Genomic DNA, 24148 nt, shown 5'->3' with positions numbered 1-24148 from the left:
CCGAGCGAGAAAGAAGAAAACAAGAAGAAAGAAATCCCTTAATGCTTCTAGCTCAAAACCTAGTTCAAAGACTAACATAGGGACAGGAGAGGATCCTGTGTATATGAATGACCCTGAGGATGATTCAGATTCGATAGAGACCACGGAGACCAAAACTATTACTACAAAGGAAAAAGCCAGTGAGGAGGATCACGAGAGGGAATTACGACGAACACCAAAAGAGTATTCAAAGTTAAACCACCCAGTTGCGAACCCCCAGGATAAGCCAAGAGAGACGAAAAATGAGGATTGCAAGAGAAAGATTGGAACCTATCCAAAACCAACAGTGGAAATTGAACGAGTCCAACAACTGAGGGGTTTGGTGGAAGAAACTCAACGAACATTAGAACCTGAACCCAAACATATCCAGATGTCGGACACAGTGTTTCCCACACAAGTTCAACCTCACAAGAACTACAGGCCGTTAGCTATACCCAGTATCATTCGGCTAGAGGAACAACCTGGGTAACACTAGATGGGGAAGAGATACCACACATTGCACCAGTAAACATGTTAGGTGTAGTGCATGTAACATCAGATGATAAGAAAGAGGCACACCTACCTGAGAGTGAAACTGATGATTCCTCAAAGGCTTCAGGCCAATACACATCGGAAACGGAATCTCAGGAAGAAATGGATTCAGAACCTAAAGAAACATCGAGTGAGCCAAGTATAGAAACTGAACACTCAAGGTCTAGTACGACCATCTATGGTAATTTATATGAGAGTGAAGAAGATACAAGCGAAGACCTATCAAGCGAGTCGAGTTCAAACATTTACCAAAATCAAAACCTTAACAAGAAACAAAGGTCATATAAGAGACGACGATATCAAGCAAATGTGAGAGCTAGGATAAACAAGGAAAGATCTACTGCAGAATGGCTTAGCTATCTAGGGGCATGTGATGCTCATCGAAAGCTAGTAGACAATTGGGGTGAACATCTCCAGAGTGTCATGTGGTGCAGCCCGCGACCCATTGACCTCGCTCAATTGGAGGTTACAGAGCCGAAATTGAGTCGAACTATAAGAAGACGTCAAAACCGAGAGTTAGCACAACAACAAAAGGAGGCATAACTAAAAGAAAGGTCTCCGTCAGGACAAGAGCCTGCTGACTTACATACGGCTCCTGAACATTTTAAATCTTATACCACGGGGGAGCGAAAGGTTGTGTATGCCAAAGCCCAACGAATACCTACCAATGGAAGCAGTGGAGTCTATGATGGTCCAGCGGTAGTTAAAGAGATCGAATTAGCATAACCAGGTGAGGAGTCTAAACCAGTCTTTATTGCTCAAGACCTTACCGAAACTGAAGAGGCTGTACTTAAGGAGCTCCTCAAGGAATACAAGGATATCTTTGCTCGGACATATCATGACATGAAGGGCGTTCCACCTTCTGTGGTGCAACATACAATTCCCATGATCAACACTGCTAAACCCGTCCAGCAACGATCCTATCCAATGAATCCTAAGTACGCCAAAATTGTACAAGAGGAGATTGAAAAACTTATCCAATGTGGATTCATATACCCTATTGAGCACTCAGAATGGGTTTCTCCAATAGTTATTGTGCCAAAAAAGAATGGGAAACTAAGAGTGTGCGTGGACCTCAAGAAAGTTAATGCAGCCACTAGGAGAGATCATTATCCCTTGCCATATTCAGAACATGTGCTTGAAAGAGTTGCGGGCAAGGAAGCTTATAGCTTTTTAGATGGGTACTCTGGTTACAATCAAATCACAATTGCATTAGAGGACCAAGCTAAAACTTCTTTTATCACAGAGTTTGGAGTGTTTGCATTTCGTGTTATGGCTTTTGGCTTAACGAATGCCCCTGCTACATTCCAACGATTAATAAACACTGCATTTAAAGAATTTCTAAGGGAGTTTTGTGAAGCTTTCCTAGACGACCTTTGTGTTTATTCCTCTTGGGAGAAGCATTTGTTATATCTACGAAAAATATTTGAAAGGTGCAGATTTTATCGCATCTCATTAAACCCTTTCAAATCCCAATTTTGGGTTAAGCATGGAGTCATTCTAGGGCATATAGTGTCCAAGAACGGGATATCCGCAGATGAGAGTAAGATTAAAGCCATTGCCGATTTGCCACCACCTACTAACTATAAAGGAGTTCAAAGATTTATGGGCCATGTTGGTTATTATCAAAGATTTATTTTAAAGTTTGCCGAGATAGCACGTCCATTGTACAAGCTTCTTATCAAGTTTCACTGGACGGAAGAATGTCATCAATCTTATGAGTTATAAAAGAAGGCCCTAACAAGTGCTCCAATCCTGTGAACACCTGATTGGAATGTACCTTTTCATGTGCATATTGATGCATCAAATTTTGCTATTGGGTGTGTTCTAACTCAACCAGGAGAACATAAATTGGACTACCCTATTAGCTTTGCAAGTCGCCAATTAAATGATGCCGAGATGAACTACACTACTACAGAGTGCGAAGGTCTAGCTATGATTTACACAGTAAAGAAATTTCGTTATTACCTTCTTGCTACCAAGTTTGTGTTTTATGTTGATCATCAAGCATTGCTATATTTGGTAAACAAGCCGTGTTCCACAGGTCGAATTACACGATGGTTGTTAATTCTTCTTGAGTTTGACTTCACCGTTGTTGTGAGGCTTGAGAGGAAACATGTCATGGCGGATTATTTATCTCGTATCCCTAATGGTGAAGCTCCTACGGGGGTTGATGATGAATTGCCTGATACTCCTTTGTTCATTGTTGAGACAATGCATGAATGGAGTGAAAAGATTGTTAACTTCTTAGTTAATGGTTTTCCACCCAAAGAACTGCGAAAAGATATAGCCCGAAAATCAATCAAGGAATGCGAACCCTATTGCTTACTGGCTGGAACTCTCTATAAGAGAGGAAAAGATGATGTTCTTAGACGCTGTGCCCGCGAGGATGAGTATTTATATATTCTACAAGAGGCACACATGGGCGTAGCTGGTGGTCACTTTTCAGAAAAGTTGACTGCCCGAAAGATCTTACAGTCAGGCTATTGGTGGCCCACTCTGTTTAAGGATGCATCACTTTTTGCAAAGGGATGTGATGAATGCCAACGCTTCAACAAGCCACAAAGAAGGGATAGGATGCCTCTACATCCCATCAAGGTAACCCAACCATTTGAAAAGTGGGGCTTAGACTTTGTAGGACCGATTAGTCCGGCTGCACGTAACACGCAATCACGATATATCATTGTGGCTACCGACTATGTAACCAAATGGGCTGAAGCAAAAGCAACACGAAAGGCGGATGCAAAAACAACAGCTAAGTTCCTCTTTGAGAACTTTATCACACGTTTTGGATGTCCCTTTGAACTTGTGAGTGACAATGGAACTCATTTTATAAATGAAGTAATAAAAGAACTCACATCAAACTTCATGATATCTCACCACAAGTCTACACCCTATTATCCCCAAGCAAATGGCCAAGCTGAGAGTACCAACAAAACTCTCATCTCCATTTTGACAAAGACAGTCCAGGCTCATCGCACTGATTGGGACCTAAAGCTTACATCAGCTTTATGGGCTTATCGTACTGCGTATAAAGTTGCTATTAATTGCACACCGTTTAAGATGGTGTATGGCCAAGAAGCAGTTATGCCATGGGAGTTTGTCATTCCTAGTGTTCGAGTAGCTTCTCAAGAAGGTTGGGATGGTAACCCCTTAGTGGAGCGATTATATATCTTGGAAAGGCTAGATGAAGAAAGGCAATTAGCTGTGCGAAATGCTCTAGTGGAGAAGGATAGGAGAAAGAAGTGGTTTGATAGCCATTTAAAGGATAAAGACATCAAGGTTGGTGATAAAGTTCTTATGTACGGGGTACGAATGAAAAGAAGAAATTGAAATACGCTGGTAAGAGACCATATTGGGTGTGTGAAATTACTCCGCAAGGTACCATTCGTGTGGAGACTCTAGATGGAGTTGCAACCATTGGATTCCTTAATGGGAGTAAATTCAAAAGATATTATGATCCTCTAAGCCAGGAAGAGTTGCAAGCCATCCATCAAAAGAAGGCTGCCAAGGAACAAGCAGAGCTTTAAAAAATCCAAGCAAGAGTTGAGGCTCGAGAACGACAATAACGTCTTAGACGCCAACGAGAGGCTAATCTGGGAATCACGCAAGCATTTTTCGAGGACACAGATGACGACTCATTAGAATCTGAGCCACCCCTACGATACCCAATTGAGCTAAATAGCCCCTATGGGAAAGTACTATACAATGCCTTATTAGATACGGGAGATAAACACAATTTGTTATCCTATGGAGTTTGGTGTCAATTAGGGAAACCGACCCTATCCCCGAGTACGATGCAAGTCAAGGGCATTAATAAAAAGAAAACTGCTATTCTTGGAGTCCTTCAAACCCCTGTTGTCTATGACAATGGAAGCATAGTGCAGAGGTTTCTAGTCATGCCCACAGGAGCTATGGAAGGCAACGTAAACCTGGGACGCACGTGGATGTTGGCAACCAAATGCACTATTGATTGGGATACTGGTAGTGTCACTACGCGACCACCGACTCTTACCCCTATCATTCAAGCAAAGTCACCTACATTGCAAACTCTAGCAAAGTTGAAGGATAGCCAACATTCACAAGCCAAGGTGGTTAACTCGTCTTTGCCGGCTACCCATGAATCTAGCACTTCAACACTTGTAGTTGCAGCAAGCAGTAATATTGCAAGTACTCAACCTGCACGACCTAAGAGTACATATCAATGGGTCCCCAAGGCCTTACTTCCAACTACCTCAACCCTCCCATCCATTCCAAGAAAAAAATTCCCCGGAAAACCAAGAGCACGCCCTAGGAGAGTCAAGACCAAATCACGATGGATTCCAAAACAACTATTAGAAGCCCAAGGCTACTATGATGGAAATGAGCAAATTTGGGTACTTAAACGTAAAATGTGTCCTTCCCTATCGACAACAAACCCATACGAGTCAAACAGTGTAACGCTAAAGCCAATGGCAGACCGTGGGAAGGGAAAGATCACAGAATGCTACACACCTAGTCCAGAGGTAGTTTGGGCTCCAAGGCAAAACCAATTTATTCCACCTAGCTCAGGAAGGGGGGAGTTCCATGAAGCTTCTAGCTCCTCATGTAATACATCCATAGAGGTAAAAGCTTCTACACAGCCTCCATCTATAGTACTGGACCTCCATGAAGCTACAAAAGAATCCACACCTCCCAGTGTTCAAGAATCACCTGATGAACCACTTCAAGTTCGATCCTGGGAGAGTACCTTACCACCCTTGCAACTTGACGAGGCACCTAGGGTAATAGAAAACTACTGGCAAAAATCCTCACCTATTACCCACTGGAACAATTGGTTTCAAAGGGTGACGACATCATTTCAAACGATATGATCTACCCAAGGAAGAGGGGAGTGTTTGTGGACATCCATCATTCACGTGCTTCCCTCTCAACCTTTCTCCCTGACCTCTTAATCTCCGATCTTAGGGAATGTATATATAAAGCCTTATACTCACAAAAACAAGATAAAAAAGTAAAAGAGCAAGAGCCATAACACAAATCATAAAAACAAATTATGCACAAGAACACGACCCTTGTAATATTTGCACTCTAACCATCATCTATTTGCGTGTACAGATATGGCTAGTACGCTAGAGTCATCCACTCCTGCCTTGGGTGAGAGGTACCCTCGTTACTTTTCACAAATATTTCACATGGTCTTTCCAGTGCTTGTATGTGAATGGGATTTGATAGGTACGCTAGCATGTGAGAGGAATTTTGAGGAGTTAGAATGGCTGATATGTCTCTTGACCACGTCTGATCCATACTTAGTAGAGAGCGTTTCTCCCATTGCACAAGCCTACCCTTTTGACCAAGATGACTATAGGCGTCTAGTGACCTTCTTAGTAAACATGGGCACCTATGATGAAGAAGAAAATTTACACGACTACACGGATGGCACATATGGTCTCATGGATGATGACTTTGTTTATCTCGACGACGAGGATAGGGGTTTAGCCTTAGGGTTTCCCCCCAACCTCTACAATATCCTATTCCCTTGACTCTCTAGGGGGAGTGCGAATAATTAGGTTAGGGTTCCTTATGTTTTTTGTTGTGTTCAATAAGTGTTAGTACCTTTTTCCACTAATGTGCCTCCTGGAGGTATTCCTTTTGTTTCCTAGTGTGTACAGGAGCGTGTTGCTATTGGTAGGATTTGGACCTTCATGGAATCTTTATCTCGACTCACTCTTCAAATCAAGCGCGACCATCGACACAAAGAGGTGTTTCTTGTCCATTAGCATTGCCCCTTATCTTTTTTGCATCTATGATTGTCAGCTTTAATTGTGATTGGTAGCCTAATATTCACCGCATTTGCTTAGTATCAAACATTTAATTCAATGTAATTTTTTGTCATAATCAGTTGTCTAGGTTTAAAAATCAAGCAGTCCGACAAACTAGTTTGACCAAGTTAGGTGTTAGAAATCTTCTCTTAATACCATGGGGAATGCCTTCCTAATAATTAATGGTTACTTAGGTTCTTAATCCAATTTAGGCAGCATTGTGTGAAATGTACTAGGGCTTTCTAGTGGGCTTGACCCTATTGACCTTTACCTTAAGTATTATAAAGGGAGTTTACTAGTGTGATGAGCCTGGGGAGGTGTATCAGTGTTATATGACCCCCCAAAGTTACAAAATTAAAATGCTGAAAATGAACAAACAAAAAATCAAAGTGCCACACTATAAAATCTTAAGCTGGAAGAGAAATCTTAGCTTGATTTGGTACTTCACTCACATGTATTGCCTATGGTACTAGAGGCCTAGAGGTTCCCAGTATGGGCGCTTTTACTTGAAAAGCAAAAAACCCAAGGCATACAAAATAAGCACACACATCAAAATTGAATCACTGTGAAAAGACTTTGGGGGGTCAAAGAAAAAGTAATCAGTCAGGCGATGATTTCATGAGAAATTCCTTTTATGGTAGCTTAACTACAAGGTCTTCTAGATATAGCCTCTAGTCAGCCCTCGAACATGAATACTTGGCTCTCGCGATTAAACAACTTAATTGACCCAGAAAATTAGGAAGCTTACCCATGGTATTAATATTCGATCTCTAGTGCCTTTCGACCGTCAAATTAGCGACCCCAGACTTGTTTAATTTTTTACCTTTACATCTGTTTATGCATTTGATTACATTGCAATTTAATGTTCATTGCTGACAAATTGTTTGAAATTCTTTTGCCAATCAATTTGTCTACCTAAAACTGCATATGCTTTTTAATCACTTATGAGAATGCAATTACTGTGTCAATGTTGTTTGATTTTGCAGTGACTGAAGAAGGCTAAGGACATTCATCTCAAATGCTCTTCCACCTCGACGAACGAGCTTCAACTCAATAGCTTTCGAGGACGGAATCTACATAAGGAAGGGGGGCATGTTAACCCTCACGGCTCACGGATACCCCATCACCTACGACGGACGTGTATTATGTATTTGGTAGAGTCAGGTACCGGGCTTGTCGGACCAATAGGAAAAGGGTAAGAGTGATCGACGATGAGAGGCGCACTCTAACTGGGACATTCAAGGGATTAGTTGGCTAAGCATGGGCGCCCAAGTGTGAATGGGGTGAGCTCATATAAAAGCCAACTAAACCTAAAATTCACTCATTCTCTCATTTGTGCAATAGAAGAGTGCTCTTGCTCCATCTCCATCTCCATCTTCTTCTTCTTCACCTCCTCGTGTGTGTGTGTGTGTGTGTGTGTGTGTGTGTGTGTGTGTGTGTGTGTGAGAGAGAGAGAGAGAGAGAGAGTGCGATCGAGCATTGCGGCGGCACGACGGCGGTGAAGCGGTTGAGCACGACATAGCAGCGTCTCCTTCTTCTTCGCGGCAAGGAATCCTCCACGGTAGGAGCATAGAGCGGTGAGTGACACACCATTGCCCTCTTTTGAGCTTACTAGTTAAGCTAGTTGTGTGCTTGGAGCCGTCTATGGCTCGCACACAGTGTTAGGCAAGGCCCTTGCTTCGACAGTGCGGCAAGGAGCGCACAACTCTAGTAAAAATTATACTCAAACTTATTCATTAAAATTCCAATGTTTTGGAGGTACAACATCCCCCCTCCAACGAGAGTTTACTCCTCCCGTTGTCGCCTAGCTGCCCATACAACTAGGTATGTCCACCGCATAGAAAGCACGACATGGACATTCCCACCGCTTAACCAGTAGATGTGGGTTCCCACCGCTTAACCAACAGACGTGGGTATCCACCGCTTAACCAGCAGATGTGGATTCAAGAGCCCTTAACCAGGAACTCTGCCCCCTGTGATCAGGAGGGGGTTCAGGACTAATTCAACATTGGAAATAGAATGAACATGCCGAGCTAAATTTTCCCTAGCATACATTCTTTCCTATTGCAAACAGTATATCCGTCAATCATTTCTTTCATACTTTAGACTTTAATATACAAATGAATTCAAATGCCGAGGTTTCCGTCGGATTTCTCCAACATGTTTGGGGATATGTTCTTTCCTAGCTAAACATGTGCAATGTTAAATTAAACAACTTGAATAAAATTGTGACCTACCTCTTCCATTTCTTCGTCGATGGCTCGTGAGATGGCCGGTGCTTGTTCGTCCATAGGAGCTTTTCCTTTTCCATTCACATTGCTCGTTCCTGCCTCGCGGTCGTGGGCACCACCGAAGCGAGTTCTCTTAACCGGGGCCATTTTATACTCACTACTTTAAATGATAAACTTGAAGAAAAGAGCGTGATTAGGGGCTGAAAATACTCTCGATTTTCTTATCCAAATGAGTTCTCAAGACGAGAATTCGGCAACACTTCCCTCCTTTGCTTCTCCTTCAAAAATTGTGTGTACTGGCAGCACCTCCCCAAGGTGTGTGTGTAGGTGTGTGTGTGTGTGTGTGTGTGTGTGTGTGTGTGTGTGTGTGTGTGTGTGAGTACACCTTTAAATAGGCCTCCTCAAGCTGAAAATCGACCCTGCTTGCTATTTGCATCTGGGAGCTACTCCAGTTAAGCATGGCAAGTCCAGTCTCCTACCCACCAAGTGTCCAGTTGGCTTGGTTAACTGGCTCTCACACTTAGTTGCAAGCTTGGAAACTCTCCCAAGACTCCCACAAGACAAGAGGGCGCCCCCTAGCTGTTAAAGCTGGCTGAGAGTGGCATGGAACCTGCTCCCGCACAGTCTCGAGCCCTGGTGCCTCCCCGCACAACTTTAGGAAAAATTGGTTTTAGGCTAAAACGACCCATATGGGTCGGACTTTAATGTCGTAAATTGCTATACTAAGCTCTAACCTAAGGCGTACTCGTCCGAGTACCTGCCATATTTAGCAGCCCCCGGGGTCCGAAAATGCATTTTTTTCAAATTCGGGGTACGGGTGTAGTTTTTCGAGACGGTCAAAACTGGACGGGTCGGCTGACCAAAAACTTACTATTTTTAGATTTTTTTTACAAAAATTATCTTAATTCACATTTCGAAGCTTTAAAAAATTCTAAACATCATGGCACTGACAGAATTTGAAAAACTACTAAAAATAGTAACTTTTTCTATTATGATCTTTTCATGGTACAATGGTGCTCTTTTAGCTCGGGGTCGGAGACCTTACAGGTTCTGAACCACCTGAAAAGGACTTCTGGACCACTTGCAGTAGTTCTGAACCTTTTGCTAGTGGTTAAGATAGCTCTTTCCAGTGGTTAAGAACCTCTTGCCAGTGGTCTATGAGATCGACACTACGTATTCAACCAAGTGGTTCTAAAGCACTTGTAAAGGCCTTCTAGGCCACTTGCTAGGTCTTCTCCTCCACTTGCAAGTGATTTGAAAGTGGTTTGGAAAAGGTTGTGAACCACTTGATAGTGGTTTAGTGAGCACTTGTAGGTGGTCAATGATATCGAAACTACGTATATAAGGGTGTCTTGACAATTTTTGGGTGGCTTAAATGGCTTTAAATTTTTGTAAAATCTGGTTGAAGGTAGTCTAAAGCACTTGCAAGTGGATGGAAATTTGTAATCTACATGTACTCGAAAGAATAAAATAGTGTCAAAAACGCTTCAGCTTTTGGATAAGAAACATAAGTTTTTGAGGAACAGATACAAGAAAGCGGTACCCAATTATACTTTATGAGGTCAATGTGTTTTAAATCAGCTTGCTATCAGAGGGCATGCTATTGCAGATGTGCTCATACATGGTATCACTCAAAGTGTAGACATTAGGCTCATTTCTCTCAGGATACAAGGGGAACTTAAGGCATCGAACTAGGTGCGAGTACATGGAAGTAGGAGGCCTATCATCTAATAATACATATTGATTGAAGCATCCCTCGACTTTATCGTTAAAAATCCCCTCAACATAAAAGGAGTTCTTCTTTATTTGATTGTGCCACTCATCCTTCTGAGTCTCGGTGGATAGCCTCTTCTCTGTGCAACACCTCACTATATGAAAATCAGAGTCTTCCTCCTTAGCGTTGACTGCAAAGTTATCTCCAACTCGTAAGACATTGCTTAAATCATCATGATGGCCATCATACATAGGTGCATCAATCTCCTTGTCACTTGAAACATCTTCATCTATGCCAGTCTCCATTGGTATGATACTCAAGTACTGTCGTGCTACTATGTGAGCTTTGTTTGCACATCTTCTCCTTTGATCATGCACACAAGCAAGACAGAAGCAGGACAGATTTCTACACCTCAGTGCAGTCATATCTGTTGAAGAGAAACCATTCACACAATGCATCGAACATGATCCATTGATTTTCTTGCAATCCCATTCTATATCTCTCAGCACATCACCCACCTTGATTTCCCAGAAGACCCTATCGACCTTATTCATGGATGACCAACAATCTTTCCTATTGTTCATTAGGGTGAGGTAATTGACCACAGTTGCTGGATTATACAGGGGGTGTCCATCCACCTTCAATTGCTCATGGGTTAATGCCCTCTTTATGACTGTGCCAACACCGTCATGTTCACCTTTTCCATGACTCGACCCAAAATAGTTGTGCATCATCTCAAGCCCAATAAGCTGAGAAAACCTTGCAACAAAGAAGAAAGGCCGTCGTGCTTTGAATTGTGATGTTGCACCATCAAACTATACCCAGTGTCACTTTAAACAAAAACCTTGGTCCTTCAACCACTGGTCATGCAAAAGAAAGCAGTGTTGAACGAACAATGTGTCATGCACATTGTCATCGGATATATAAAAATGGAGAAATTTTATGATGTGACCCATTGTCGAGCGTACATAGCAGATGCGGACCAAAATGCTCACCTGCCTAGAATACCAGTGCATGGATTGGATCTCATTCTGAATTTTAAAATTGTAATTTTTTGCAAAGTCCACAACAAAGACAACGACATCACTTGGAAAACTCTGAAGACGCTCTTTGAATTGGTTGGCCTGCCATCTGTAGATGTAGTTATGTTTGATAAACTTGGTCAGCTTGTCTTTCATGAACGAAATGAAAGTGGAGCACCCGATCTGCTAAATTACAAGATCTTTCCTTTTGTGGTGGTGGCCATCTTCATGTATAGATAGTGTCTCCACACCAACAAAAACCTTTGCAACCACCTGAAAGTTGTCATCGTGTACTTGAAGAGGACGACATTTGAGTTGTTTGGCACCGCACTGATTGCATTTTCCCATCAAGCAAATGTGTAAATGAAACATGGAATTTTCTGGTTTAGGACACAAAAAGGACTCCCATAGTGTTGTGAGGCTCTCAAATGTTGACTTTATAGCCACACATATACTGCCACTGACTGCAGGGTCACAAACATCACAAGCACAAGGACAAGATTCTCCATGTACTCCAAACCTACCTTGACGCATTTGGTTGAAATCATCTTTCAAGTAGACAACTTGCACATGATATTCGCAGCAGCAGGTATTGCGGTCCCACAATTTTCGAACAAAAAAGGGCTTCAAATTCTCAAAGCATCTCAGCAAAATGCGCACTATCGGATGCATTTTCTAAAACCACCTGTAAGATTCCACCTGCACAAAAAAGCAGGCAATAAAGAGATAATGTGACAAAAAATAACCAAAATGTTTGGTACCATCACCTACAAGTTATAACACCTACTTTCGTGTTTGTGAAAGCACATAAGAGGAACATTTACCACTAAGAAGTTGTTTTGCATGTTTGAAAGGGGCTTTAAACTTCTTGAAACCACCTGAAGCACTCTAGACCACCTGAAGGTGATTGAAAATGTCATCAAACCACTTTCAATCACCTTCAGGTGGTTTGAAATCTTTCAAGTGCTTACATAAATTCTCAGTCAAGCTCTTTAAACCACCTAGGTGATTGAAAGTGGTTATTTAACCACTTTCAAGTGGTTTGTTTACCACTTTCAATCACCTTTAGTTGGATAACACCCAAATCTCAGGTTTTTAAAAGCACTCAAGAGGAGCCTATTAACCACTTAGAAGTGATTTTGCATGTTTGAAAGTGGCTTTGAACTACTTGAAACCACTTGAAGCACTTAATACCACCTAACAGTTATTGAAATAGTTTATCAAACCACTTTCAAGTGGTTTGATGACTACATTTAGGTGGTTTTAAGTGCTTACATAGGTTTCACTTGAGCACTTGGTAGATTTCAAACCACCTGAAGCACTTAAAAACACCTAAATGTGATTGAAAAGGGTCATCAAACCACTTTCAATCATCTTCAAGTGGTTTGAAATCTCAAGGTTCTTACCCAAGCACTTAACAGATTTCAAACCACCTGAAGCACTTAAAACCACCTAAAAAAATTGAAAGTGGTCATTAAGTGGTTTATTTTTTCACTTTCTATACCTTCATGTGGTTTGAAAACTTCCAAGCACTTGCATAGGTGCTCACCTAAGCACTTGGCGGATTGCAAGTGGTTTTTTAAATACTTTAAAGTGGTGACAAACTATTTCAGCACTTTGCAAAGTACAAACTTCCACACTTAGATGGTTGAAAGCAGTATTTTAGGTACTTTAAATCACTATCAGTACTTTAACTGCTTTGCAAAGTACTTGAAGGGGGATTCAACCACTTTTTGATTGTTTCCTCAGTTCTCATGGGTTTTTTTCACTTTGACAGTGGTTCAACAGCTTGAAAGTGGTGAACAGTGGTCACTATACTACTTGACAGTGGTTTTTTACAGTTTGATTGTGGTTGAAAGTGGTGAACATTGGTCAATATACTACTTGGAAGTGGTTGATAATACCTGAGGTTGATCCAGCAATGCAATGGATGCATAAGAACAACCTTTCTGCCGATACGCCTTTGGCATATGTCCTTCTTGTTCGCAGAGACTCGGGTCTTTGCTGTCCAGAAACCAAACACAACCTCCTTAATGTCCTCTGTGATGTTTGTAGAACGATGAGCTTGCCATTGACATGCTAAGACTGGAAAAGGACCGTTCTCATCCTTTAAATGGAGTCGTGCATTTGCAAAACCGATGTTTCTTCTGTGTATGCCCAATGACTTTGCAAGTGCTCTATCTGTAAAAGGACGTGCATCTACTTCGTTCCTCGAATTAATGCATGCCATCACTGTTGCCCTCTTGAAAAACATTTCCGTGGCTGGAGTGCAGGACCTTGACTTCTAACAAGGTGTTGCGAATGTTGGAAAGAACTGCTCTCTGTATAGAATGTGCCGAGTTCTGCAGGTTGCAAAATACTGGTTGCTGGAATAACTGTTCAAAAATCTCTCCTTGGAGTTTGGTTGTCAATCCTTGCGTTTGTTGTTCCCAGCGCCTTGACATGGCACAAAGAATCTTCCTTTTCTGCTTCTCATCGAGCTGGACATCCTTCCGCTTGTCAGCACAAAAAGTCTGCCGCCTTTGCCTCTCTCTATCTTTGTTCCTTTTTCTTTGCCGCCCAGTAATCACGTAAGCAACCTGTGAACTACTCGGGAAACTCTGCTCGACTGTGTACTAGTGGGCACGGAGCCGGATCAAGAAAACTTGAAGAAAAAGAGCTCAATGCATGAACATACATCATGAAGAGCCCATGCATCAACAAGACCAAACATGTCACAGACACTCACACACACCTAACTGGCGAGAAGGCTCCATCCTTAGAGAGAGAGAGAGAGAGAGAGAGAGAGAGAGAGAGAGAGAGAGAGAGAGAGAGAGAGAGAGAGATGGAGAACTAAGCACACACAGCAGAGAACCGCGCGTAGAGGAAAGAAAGGGAATGCGATGCAGAAACACCGCACAGAGAAGGAGAGAAAGGCGCTCTGCTCTATGCAAAAACCGCGCATGGAGAATACCCTAAACCTGTATGCTTTGTGCCCACGCAGAGATGGAGACACCGGGGGTGCTCGTACGTCCAACACGTCTAAGAACTACAGGGGGCGATAAAAAAATGCATACCCCTCTTTTTTAAAAAATTCCCCCCATCTTCATTACTCATCATTGAGTTTTCTCCCCCAAAAATCAAATGTAGACTCAAAAGTTCCACAAAACTACTTTAAAAAGGAGTGTCTAAGACAACCCTTTTTGGGTCACCTATACATGCTTTCACCCTATAAGCTTCATCAAAATCCTCACAGTCTTTGTGTTCATTGTCTTTACTATCACACCACATACAATGGTCATCCCAATTCTTGCGTGGAGGACGTTACCTAGGCTCTGAAGTGGAACCCTTTGTGCTTACCCCTTCAAGATTAATTGCTTTTAAATTCAAATTAATTCTTGTATACCTTTGATCAACTCATCAAGAACCGACTCCTCTAATTTGTGTGTTTTCGAGAGGCTAACTTTTCCTTCATTTCTTCATCTGTTGTCTCCATGGGATCAACCACAATTAGCTTATCCACCCTCATCCGCCACTTCACAATCATGTTGATTGCTTCAGAACCAATTTCCAATTAGATGTTAAGCCACTTGTTCGTCATTCCCCGCAACACCTTTAGCATAAATATATGGCAAGGCATTATTAAAGACACCATTTGGCATAATTATCAACTTGGTTTACATATCCACTAAAACATTGCTGTCGAGCTCCATTATTGCCAACCAAGCACTGCCAATCACCACATTAGGCATATATCTCGATCATGGTAATGCAGACCACCACGAGCCCACTAACATACCCAGCTATCAATGCACTGCAAGAGTCAATCTTTTAATGGAAAGATCATCAAACACTTATTGCTCTACTAAGTGCAGGATATTCCAAAATTTGATTGAATCCCGAAAATTCCCAGATGGCACATTGACCAAGGCGACCAAACTCGCATGGAATTGGCCCCTGATGAATTTCAACTGATAATATCTTGGCCACCATAACCTCGATTGCCGATCTGAAAAGACCGACATGCTCCACAAGAGAAGCACTCTAGGCCAATGCATTCTCTTCATCCCCGATCCCTCATCTGCAGTTGTCGATCTGCAATCAATCCCAACTTCAAATTTTCATAACTTCTTCATTGTAACTCCAATTGACAGGCTCGTAGAGCACTTTGAGCACTGCAATTCTAATCCATAAACTTCCATTTGTGATCACTTCAAACATACCCACTTTTAGCATCAAAACATAGGTTCTTGCAGTTTTAAGCCGCATATGGCATACATTTAGCATTATACCTTGCCTGTTAACAATCCCTGGTCACTGCTCTGTAATTTTATAGGCTTCAAAGAAGCTTAATTTGCATTCCTATGCCCTTTTTCCCAACGTCGAGGGCATCCAAAACAAATAATTTTATTCTCGGCTTTGCAATGTATGCTCACACACACACACACACACACACACACACACACACACACACACACACACACACCTAATCTTGGGTGGTGATTAGGGGGCCTAATCTTGCCCAAATGCAATGATTAAAAATGGTATGGAAAGCTAAGAACAATGTTTTCCTCCATCTTTGTATCCCCCAAAGAACGGTGGCCTCCCTAGGTAGAAAGCTTGAGAATTCCACCCTTTGCAAAAGCGGGAATGAGTTTCGAGCTCTCAACGCCACTCGCTAAAGTCTGAGACGCTAGCGAAGAGCTCAACGCCTTTTTTTTGAGAGAGTAGGAACTTGAAATTATAACTCACACACCCGACTCTGTGAGGTGGAGCATGCCAGCCGGATAAGGTTGGCCAACCCATCGTATGGACTAGCCAAGAGCTCAATGCCTTTTTGTTGCCAAAGATCCTAAAAGTTTATTTTATATTATGTTTCGTTGCCCAATGCGAGCTAGAGCACTTGGAGAACGTTCACGAGAGTTGGACATCTGTGTGCAATCTAAACGAAGCTTAAGTCTAGTACCTTTCTTGTTTCTTGCTGTAACGAAGAAGATGGCAACGAAGTTGACACACGTGTAATCGATTTGCAAAATTTGAGACGAGCGGAATAGTGTGAAACCCTTTTAGTTAGGCAGGGGTACTATTTAAAGAGATGCAAGGTACTAGTGATATTTATGAGACTCACGGGAGATGGGAACCGCCACCCCTCTCTGCAATAACAAACCGCCTAGATTTGGATATTGGCCACTTGTTGGCCTACATGGACATAATTTTGGCCAGATGGCAAAGCCCTTAAGAGGGACCGGACAAAGTATACGCCCACTTTTTTGCAAAAATTGGTCAAACAAAAGGGCAAAAGCTAAACCTTTGTCAACAAGAAAAAAAAATAATACCTTGAATATTTTTGCCATGCCCTCATTTCTAAATGTCCCCATTTAGCTGCTAAATTTGGTAATTCAGGAAATTCAAGAAATAAGGTAAACTTTTCCATGATTTTCGTATAATTTCGGGATCTCCTGAGCCCATTTTGTTGAGAGAGAATACTTCTCTGCCAGGTCTCTCTTAAATGGGCTCTGCAAACCTCGTCGCCTCTCTCTAGTATCTACATTGTTTCCCGCACTCGTCGTCTCTCTCTGCAGTTTCTTTTGCATTGTACCTGCACGCCTCGACGTTGAGTCTGCTCGGGTAGAACGCGTTTTCGACAGTTTTTGGGAGCGTGCACGTGTTGCTCTCCTCCTGTTTTAGCCACCGCTCTTCTTCTGTTGAGCGAAGAGAAAGCTTCATGTTTTTGCCATTCGAGTTGTAGGTTAGGCTCCTGTATATCTGTTTTTGAACTCTTTTAAGAAGGCGTTCTCTTCTTCGATAGTAATCAGAGCTTCCTCTTGAAGGTAGCTTTCTGCTATTTCGGAGGTGAAGGAAAACCCACTTTGGGCAGTAGGGAACCCACTTCTCTGGTTTGGAGAGAAACCGTCACAAGACGTTCTGGTGATAGAAGGACTTTCTGGTGGTGTATAGGGAGAAATTTGGAATCTTTGCTTCATTTTGTAAGGTCTGAGCAGACGGGGAAGCACATCTCTGTCCGTTAGGATTGAGAGAGGGATCCATTCAGCTCCACTTAACTATGCGCACTGAGTTGCAGCAGCAACAGCATCACCGACGGGTCCTGAGCTTAAGCAGTGCAGTTGCCAGTGACAGGGATGACGATCTCACTCTCTTTAGAGATATGCAGAGAAAAGAACAGGAACACAGGCTCTCAATCGCTGAAGAGCCTGGATTTCAGACCTCTATGAGTAAGTACTTTTATCTAGTCTGCATTTGATTTGACTCGTATGTTCTCTATTTCCTGCGTTCTCATTGTGAAATTGATTGTTCATTGCAGCACCTCTACGGGCCTCAGATCCGCCCCTTCACAGGGTGCCTACGCCATTGTTACCCATCAAAAGCTGTGGTTCAGACGACATACTTGCTTCTGACTGGGATAAGAGTGACTATAACTGGTATGCTCTTTTGCACCTTTAGTTTTTCATGTAGCTTTTAAAGGGTGAAGCACAACAATTTTGATGTTTTTTTTGGGAACATGTGTGCTATTTTGAGTTCGGTGCACAAACTATTGCAATGATTGTTTCCTTTTTCGGTTGTTGGCCCACATAAAGCCTCAGGAGACTCTGGAACTCTCGATAGCAAGTGTCGACCATTGGATAAAGCTTGTTGTGAGCAATGGTGGACTTATCTTTGATGGACTAATGAAGAGAGGCATTAACCAGGGGGCCACACACTATCTCATCATCTTGTTTAGTGTTTATGAGGGGTCATTAAATTGGGGGCTACACTCTCACCCATTATCTCATGTAGGCCTTCGTGACTCCTCACCTTTTTTAGAGAATCCCTACAGGTTTTATGCAATGGCTCCGTGTCCTATTGATTCCCTAGTCAAAAGTTTTTCGTGTTTTAATTAGTTGAAGCTAGTGAAGTTGGTGCGTAGAGATTCCTCATCCTTGGAACTCTGCTCCACAAATTGAGACCAAAAAGTAGAACCAATGTAATGGTATTGTTGTTACAAAAACCCAAAATTGGTAAATGACATTACTAAATGCATCCCGCTCTACTTTCACAATTAGGAAAGAGCATGGGGGCATTAATAACGGGCGGTTTGTTATTTGTCACGAGTCTGTGGGAGGAGGTTGTATGTTTCATAAGGATTTGTATTGAAGGGAGATTAGCAAAAGTTAGGAAAACAACTACTTGCCACACAAGACGAGACACCTCCACATTCATAATACTCGTGACATGAAAAAAGGGGGGGGGGGGATATAGAAGCCTCTCTCGTATGGTGATAGGCATGTTTAGCAAGTCAAACAAGTTGAGTGATTGTCTTAGGACCTTTGAATTCTTTGATAGTTTTGAGAAATTGTGAGTGTTGCTCAAATGTATGTTCCTACAGGAGAACAATGGAATAGGGGAGGTAAGTATCAATAGCTTTTGTAATGTGTAGTCACTAGTGGAAGTGATTTATGGTGATAACTCAAGATGAGTGACCAATGCGTACTCAAGGTTGCTGTTACTTTCATGAGAGAGATGTTATGTCACATGCACATTTTACCCTATGTGAATGGGGACAACCTAACTCCTACTTCTAGGGTTTAGGACAACCTAGGAAGTGTTTTGGCACCCTTGTGAGCCTGTATGTAGGATGTGCATGTCTAGGCACTTTAGAAGAGTTGCATACCCTTTGATTGCACATGAGCACAGCTAGTGGTTGCTAGGTGTAGGCATCGGGGAGTGTTCCCATACAATTGCATTAGTACCCAGCCTAGGTCGTTCCCGCACATGAAGCACCTCTTATAGGTGAGTAATAAGTTCCTAATAAGTGGCAGTAGCCATATTATAGCAAGTCACGGGGTTTTCCTTGAGAATTGCTCGACCCGGCATTAAAACCCTATATAATTGACCCTAGGGGTTATCCAAGAAGTCAAGTCAGTATTCCTTGGGGCAGCCAGCCTCTAGCGTCTGCTAGCAGCACCCACCCGCATCCTCACCTAGTGTTTTTCACCAACACCACCAAATCTACTTGGCGTTTCTGCATCTCCACCCTCAGCCATTAGTGCCTTGGAAGCACATACACCTCGGGTAGCAGATCAGCATTAGCGCTACTATCTCCACCATAGTACCACCGTTAGCCTCATAGATCAGTACCATTCTCATTAGCACCCCCAGATCGGTTTGCAAGATTCAACACCCTTTAGCCCCAACGTTTTTAGATTACAGCCCTAGCCTCCTCGTCAGTTTGTAGATCCAAGTCAAATCAGCCCTGCATTTTCAGTTTTCAGCCCTTAGCCTCGCAGATCCAAGCACCTTCAACCCAAAGCCAGATCCCATCAACATCTTAGCATCTAGGACCGTTGTATCAACATTTGTGCAATCTAAAGCAAATACCTCTCTAGCAATAGAGAGGGGGGAAGGGGACCCTTGGAGGGGGGTTTGGGACCCACATCCGGTGTTAGTCTTCTTTCTCTGTCTTGAAACCTTCACTCACAGTACCTCTCTTCTCTCTCTAGTCTTTTGCACATCTCATGAAGTAAAAGGAACCTCTAGTATTATTTGAGCACTCATCTTAAGTTATCACCATAAATCACTTTGCTGTACATTACATGTACTATTAACTAGAGAGAGGAGACAGAGACTGGGAGTGAAGGTTCTGTGAGTGATAGAGAGAGAAAGAAGACTAACATGGGATGGGGTCCCAACCCCCCCTCCAAGGGTCCCCATCTCTATCGCTAGAGAGGTATTTGCTTTTGATTGCACAAATACCGATACAATGGTCCTAGATGATGGGATCTTGCTATTGATGCCTGGATTTGAGAGGCTAAGGGTTGGAAATGCAAAACGTTGGTGAATCTATAGATTGTCTTGGATTTGTGACTGCAACGAGGCTATGGCTGATCTGCTATGGCGGATGTTGAGGGTGTTGAAGACGATGTGGATGGCGGGCTGAAAGCTGAAAACGCTGGTTCAACTAGGTTGACATGTGCTGGCTGATCTGGGGATGCCACAACGCTATGGATCTGGTGCTAGGATCGGAAAATGCCAATGATGAATGATGGCTGAGTTCTGTTGCGGCGTGGGTTTGCTAAGCTTGTGCTGATAATGCAAAACGCCAAGGTTGTTGATGAGCATGGCAATGACAATGCCGAGGTTGAGGTGCTGATGGCGAAAACGTTAGAGGATATTGCTTCCACAATCGGGTATTGACTTGCTCGCCTGAATGGTGACCCCTTGGGTCACCTTTATAGGTAAATGTTACTGGGTTGAGCAGTCACAAGAGGAGCCCCACGTCTTGCTAATAAATGGGCTAAATGTCACTTATTTACCCACTAAATTGGGTGCTACTTAAGTAGATGAACTACCTAAGCTTGGTACTGTGCCAAACTATGGGAACACTCCCTAGTGCCTACACCTAGCAAACATTGGTTGTGCTCATGTGCAAATAGAGGGTATGCAGATACTCTAGAGTGCTTGGACATGAACACCTTGCATACAGGCTTAGGAGGGTGCCAGAACACTTCCTTGGTTGTCCTAAACCCTTGAAGTAGGAGTTGGCTTGTCCACATGCACATAGGGTTAGATGTGCTCGTGATAGCTTCGCTCATTTGCTAGTGAAAACAAATATATTCTAAAACAAGTGCATGCAAGAGTAGCTGGAGGTCCTCTATAAGCAGACACTACACCAACCATTGGCTCCCTTTTTCGGTGGTTCTTTTTAGCGTGGTGGTTGAAGTGCAGTCTCCGAGACTTCCTTCATGGCACTTCATCGGTGGTTTGTTTTCGTCTTCCGGGATGGGCACCGTATTGTGGCAACAGATTTTGTCATCCTCTTCAGCCTCTTCTCGCCCATCCTTCACCTTGCTGTGTAGTGGTCACTTCTATGCATCTTTTGATGCTGTCTAGAGACTAGGGCTTCTCAATTACTCTTCGTACATTTTTGGGTGGTTTTCCTCTTCATAGCAGTTTGGAGGTGCCTATCTTTGAGAGGCTTTGGTGGTATCTCTCCCTCTTCCTCCTTTCTCCTACTGTAGTTGCCATGGCATTTTTAACCTTCACTAGGAGGGGTTCCCCCCCCCCCCCCCCCCCCCCCCCCCCGTGCATGCGAGAGAGAGAGAGAGAGAGAGAGAGAGAGAGAGAGAGAGATGATAAACATTTCTTGCAGGTTGATGACCCCTCCAAGCACTCCTCTATTTTTGAATGTGGATCGTGATTCTGCAAGCAATGGCTTGCCTCGTGCTTGTGCTGCTTCTGCCAGATCCATATTGAAGCCATCAAAGGTGAGTTCACAACTAGGTCATGTTGGTAAAGGTTCTTATCTAGTCAAGGAAATTGTAATTGTTGTTCTGCGATCATGGATTAACCTGTCCTCAATATCCATGTGACCTGTATTTTTTCCATGAATGGACTCTATGTTTGCAGTTTGGAGATTCAAATGGAGAAATTTCATCTAAAGTAGGACCTGCATCAAAAAATGTGTGCGCAAATCTGGGCTTGCAGAATCTGAGTGCAAACTCAGCTGGTTCCAAACCAAGTTTGACAACTGTCGTAGACTCATCGACATCTCGGCCTCTAAAAACTTCAACCCAAAATTGTACCTTGGCTGGGAGGCCTCCTACACTAAAGGGAGTTCACATGTCAAGGCTAACAGCAACTGGAGCTAATACTTCTTCTAGGGTTTCACATTCACATTCAGGTGCTAAGGCACCTGCCTTTGTGTCAAATGGAAGTGCTAATGCAATGACACCCTCAGTACGATCAGCAATCCCTCATGGCCGTTCAGCATCTGCTTCAAGACCATCAACCCCCTTGAAGCAGTTGCCTAGTCCTCATCATCCTTGTAACCCACCTACAACACTAGTTAGGTGTGCCTCTGCAAATAGAGCCGGCTCTATGATGTCCAAAGGGGCTACAATATCTCGTGCAAGCTCACCCACAATGAAGGCTTGGTCCCCAGATGCTTTTAATGGGATGTCTCTCCCAAATCTTCGTATGACTATGCAAGAGAGGCCTACATCCTTTTCAAAAAGTAGCAAGACAGATCAGGGTATAGATGTGCAGAACAGGAGGAAGTCAGGTTCACTCCTTGTAACGAAGGAGCAAACAGCTCCTTCGCAGAATGGGGGAAAAAAATTGGCTAGGAATGACCGAGTAGATACTTGTTTAGCAACAAGCAATGGTAAGGTGGCGGAAAGAGCTATGGGTGTGAAGAAGCCTGTAGTTTTCTCAAAAGAAGGGCAAGCATCGGTGATGGACCTGCATGGGAAGAAGCCCACCAAGGCCCCCTCCTTAAGAGATGTCAAGTCCATCATCTCCTCGGTTCGTGAGTCATCTGGTCTTGGTCGCAATGCGCTAAAGAAATCATCGGATTTAAGCTCAAGACACATGGTAAGGATCTGAAAATTATCAAATATGAACATGCTTGTTGAGGTTAAACTTATCTGTGAATCGTATGGTTATGCAGGATACTGGCAAGAGTACACCGCACAAGTTCCGTTCTTTCATGTCCAGTATGGCAAAATCATCTCTAATCTCTAAAAAGTCAGGAAGTAATGGAGCTCACTCAGCAAGCTCCGTATCTGATTCTCCCATGGCTACCAGCAGTAATGCCAGCTCTGAGCACAATATGAGTATAGTCATTGACCCTGATGGCAGTGAACTTGGTGATGAGGGTGTGAGTGAAAGGGAAAGCAGATCATCTGCTGCTAGTCAGCATGACTTTCTTGCTCTAGGCAGGGAGAAGAGGATTAGTAGCTGGCTTCGGAGCCCGGAATACAAGGATGATGATGCAGATATTATGCAGATATTTGAACAAGAAGGTCTAGCAAGTTTGTCCAGTCCTGAGTCACCACTTTTCACTGAACTTGATGGAACAATTGAGTTTGAAATTTTTTGCTTAGATCCCATCTAGTTAAGGGGTAGGATTAGTAGATAAGAGTAGTGTAAGTATATGGAGAGTGTAAAATCTTCAGGGAATGTAACACCACTCATGTAAGGAAAAGTCTTGCAAAGTTAATGAAATGTTCCTTCTTTTGAATACGTTTTCCTACTTGGATTGCATTTTTTAACATAGTGCACATATGTTTAGATGATTAGAGCTATTTGCAGGGCCTTTTGAGCAATGCCATGCACAACTTATGCTTAGCTCATCAGGTTTGCACTTCTCACGACAATTTGGTTTTATAAGCTTGCTCTTAAGAGCTTTGCTGGGTCAACATCTGCTATAATGCTTGTGCGTTCGTGATTTAGTACAAATGTCTTATGGGATGTAATGCTCTTATTTGAAGGTAGAATCTCAGTCTTAGCATCGACTTGTCGATCTTTGGTGTCTCTTGGGATTGTTCCTATGGCATTACCACCTCACTGTTGCCATGTTGACGTTTGTAAGCATTGTTGAAACAAATTCTACCTTGAGATGTTTCAAAAGTAGACTAATAGAATGAGCCTAGGAATATGCCACACAGAGATGGTTTCGCGCACTTGTATTCTGTAGTCTTCCACTAGCTCTTGGCATGCAAAAGCTGAGTAGTTTCACGGCCTACACCACTCCTGAAGCATTTGAGTGGGTTAACGTACTGTAGAGACTTAAAATTGCTTACATGTGATTCTTTTTGGCAACAACCAATGCAAAGCTGATTTTTTTTTGCTCTATCTTTTCCGTTCATAGTTATCAATGCATATTGTTAGTCAAAGCACTAGGTGGGTCTTTTGTGTGTCGTATTCCAAAGCCCCCTCACTAGTAATGTAATGATCCAAGTAAGAGCTGTAAGAAAGGGACACGGGCATTTGAATGGTGCGAAGAATATTGTAAGGGCAAGCGGAGTCTTGGCGTGGTATGGTATGATTAGA

General features: G+C 42.8%; 1 protein-coding gene across 1 annotated transcript; it reads left to right on the top strand.

Moving 5' to 3' along the window:
- The first annotated feature begins 16820 nt into the window (after positions 1–16820).
- LOC147429126 (uncharacterized) lies at positions 16821–23338 on the top strand. Its single transcript, XM_086495350.1, has 5 exons — positions 16821–17550; positions 17640–17757; positions 21465–21579; positions 21722–22687; positions 22764–23338. Exons 1-5 carry the CDS (start codon positions 17382–17384, stop codon positions 23208–23210), a joined length of 1815 nt encoding a protein of 604 aa, XP_086351476.1. The 5' UTR covers positions 16821–17381; the 3' UTR covers positions 23211–23338.
- The last annotated feature ends 810 nt before the right edge of the window (positions 23339–24148 follow it).

The sequence above is a fragment of the Adiantum capillus-veneris genome, chromosome 22 (assembly GCF_014529385.1).
Source record: "Adiantum capillus-veneris isolate H3 chromosome 22, ASM1452938v2, whole genome shotgun sequence".
NCBI lineage: Eukaryota > Viridiplantae > Streptophyta > Polypodiopsida > Polypodiales > Pteridaceae > Adiantum > Adiantum capillus-veneris.
Note: the sequence above shows the minus strand (reverse complement) of the source record. Positions and strands in the feature narration are given on the sequence as shown.

Excerpts from the sequence above, each read along its gene's own strand:
- LOC147429126 (XM_086495350.1), top strand. The coding sequence starts at position 17,382 with ATGCGCACTGAGTTGCAGCAGCAACAGCATCACCGACGGGTCCTGAGC. Across the intron at positions 17,758-21,464 it reads GATAAGAGTGACTATAACTG|GTTGATGACCCCTCCAAGCA; the intron begins GTATGCTCTTTT and ends CATTTCTTGCAG. Across the intron at positions 22,688-22,763 it reads ATTTAAGCTCAAGACACATG|GATACTGGCAAGAGTACACC; the intron begins GTAAGGATCTGA and ends ATGGTTATGCAG.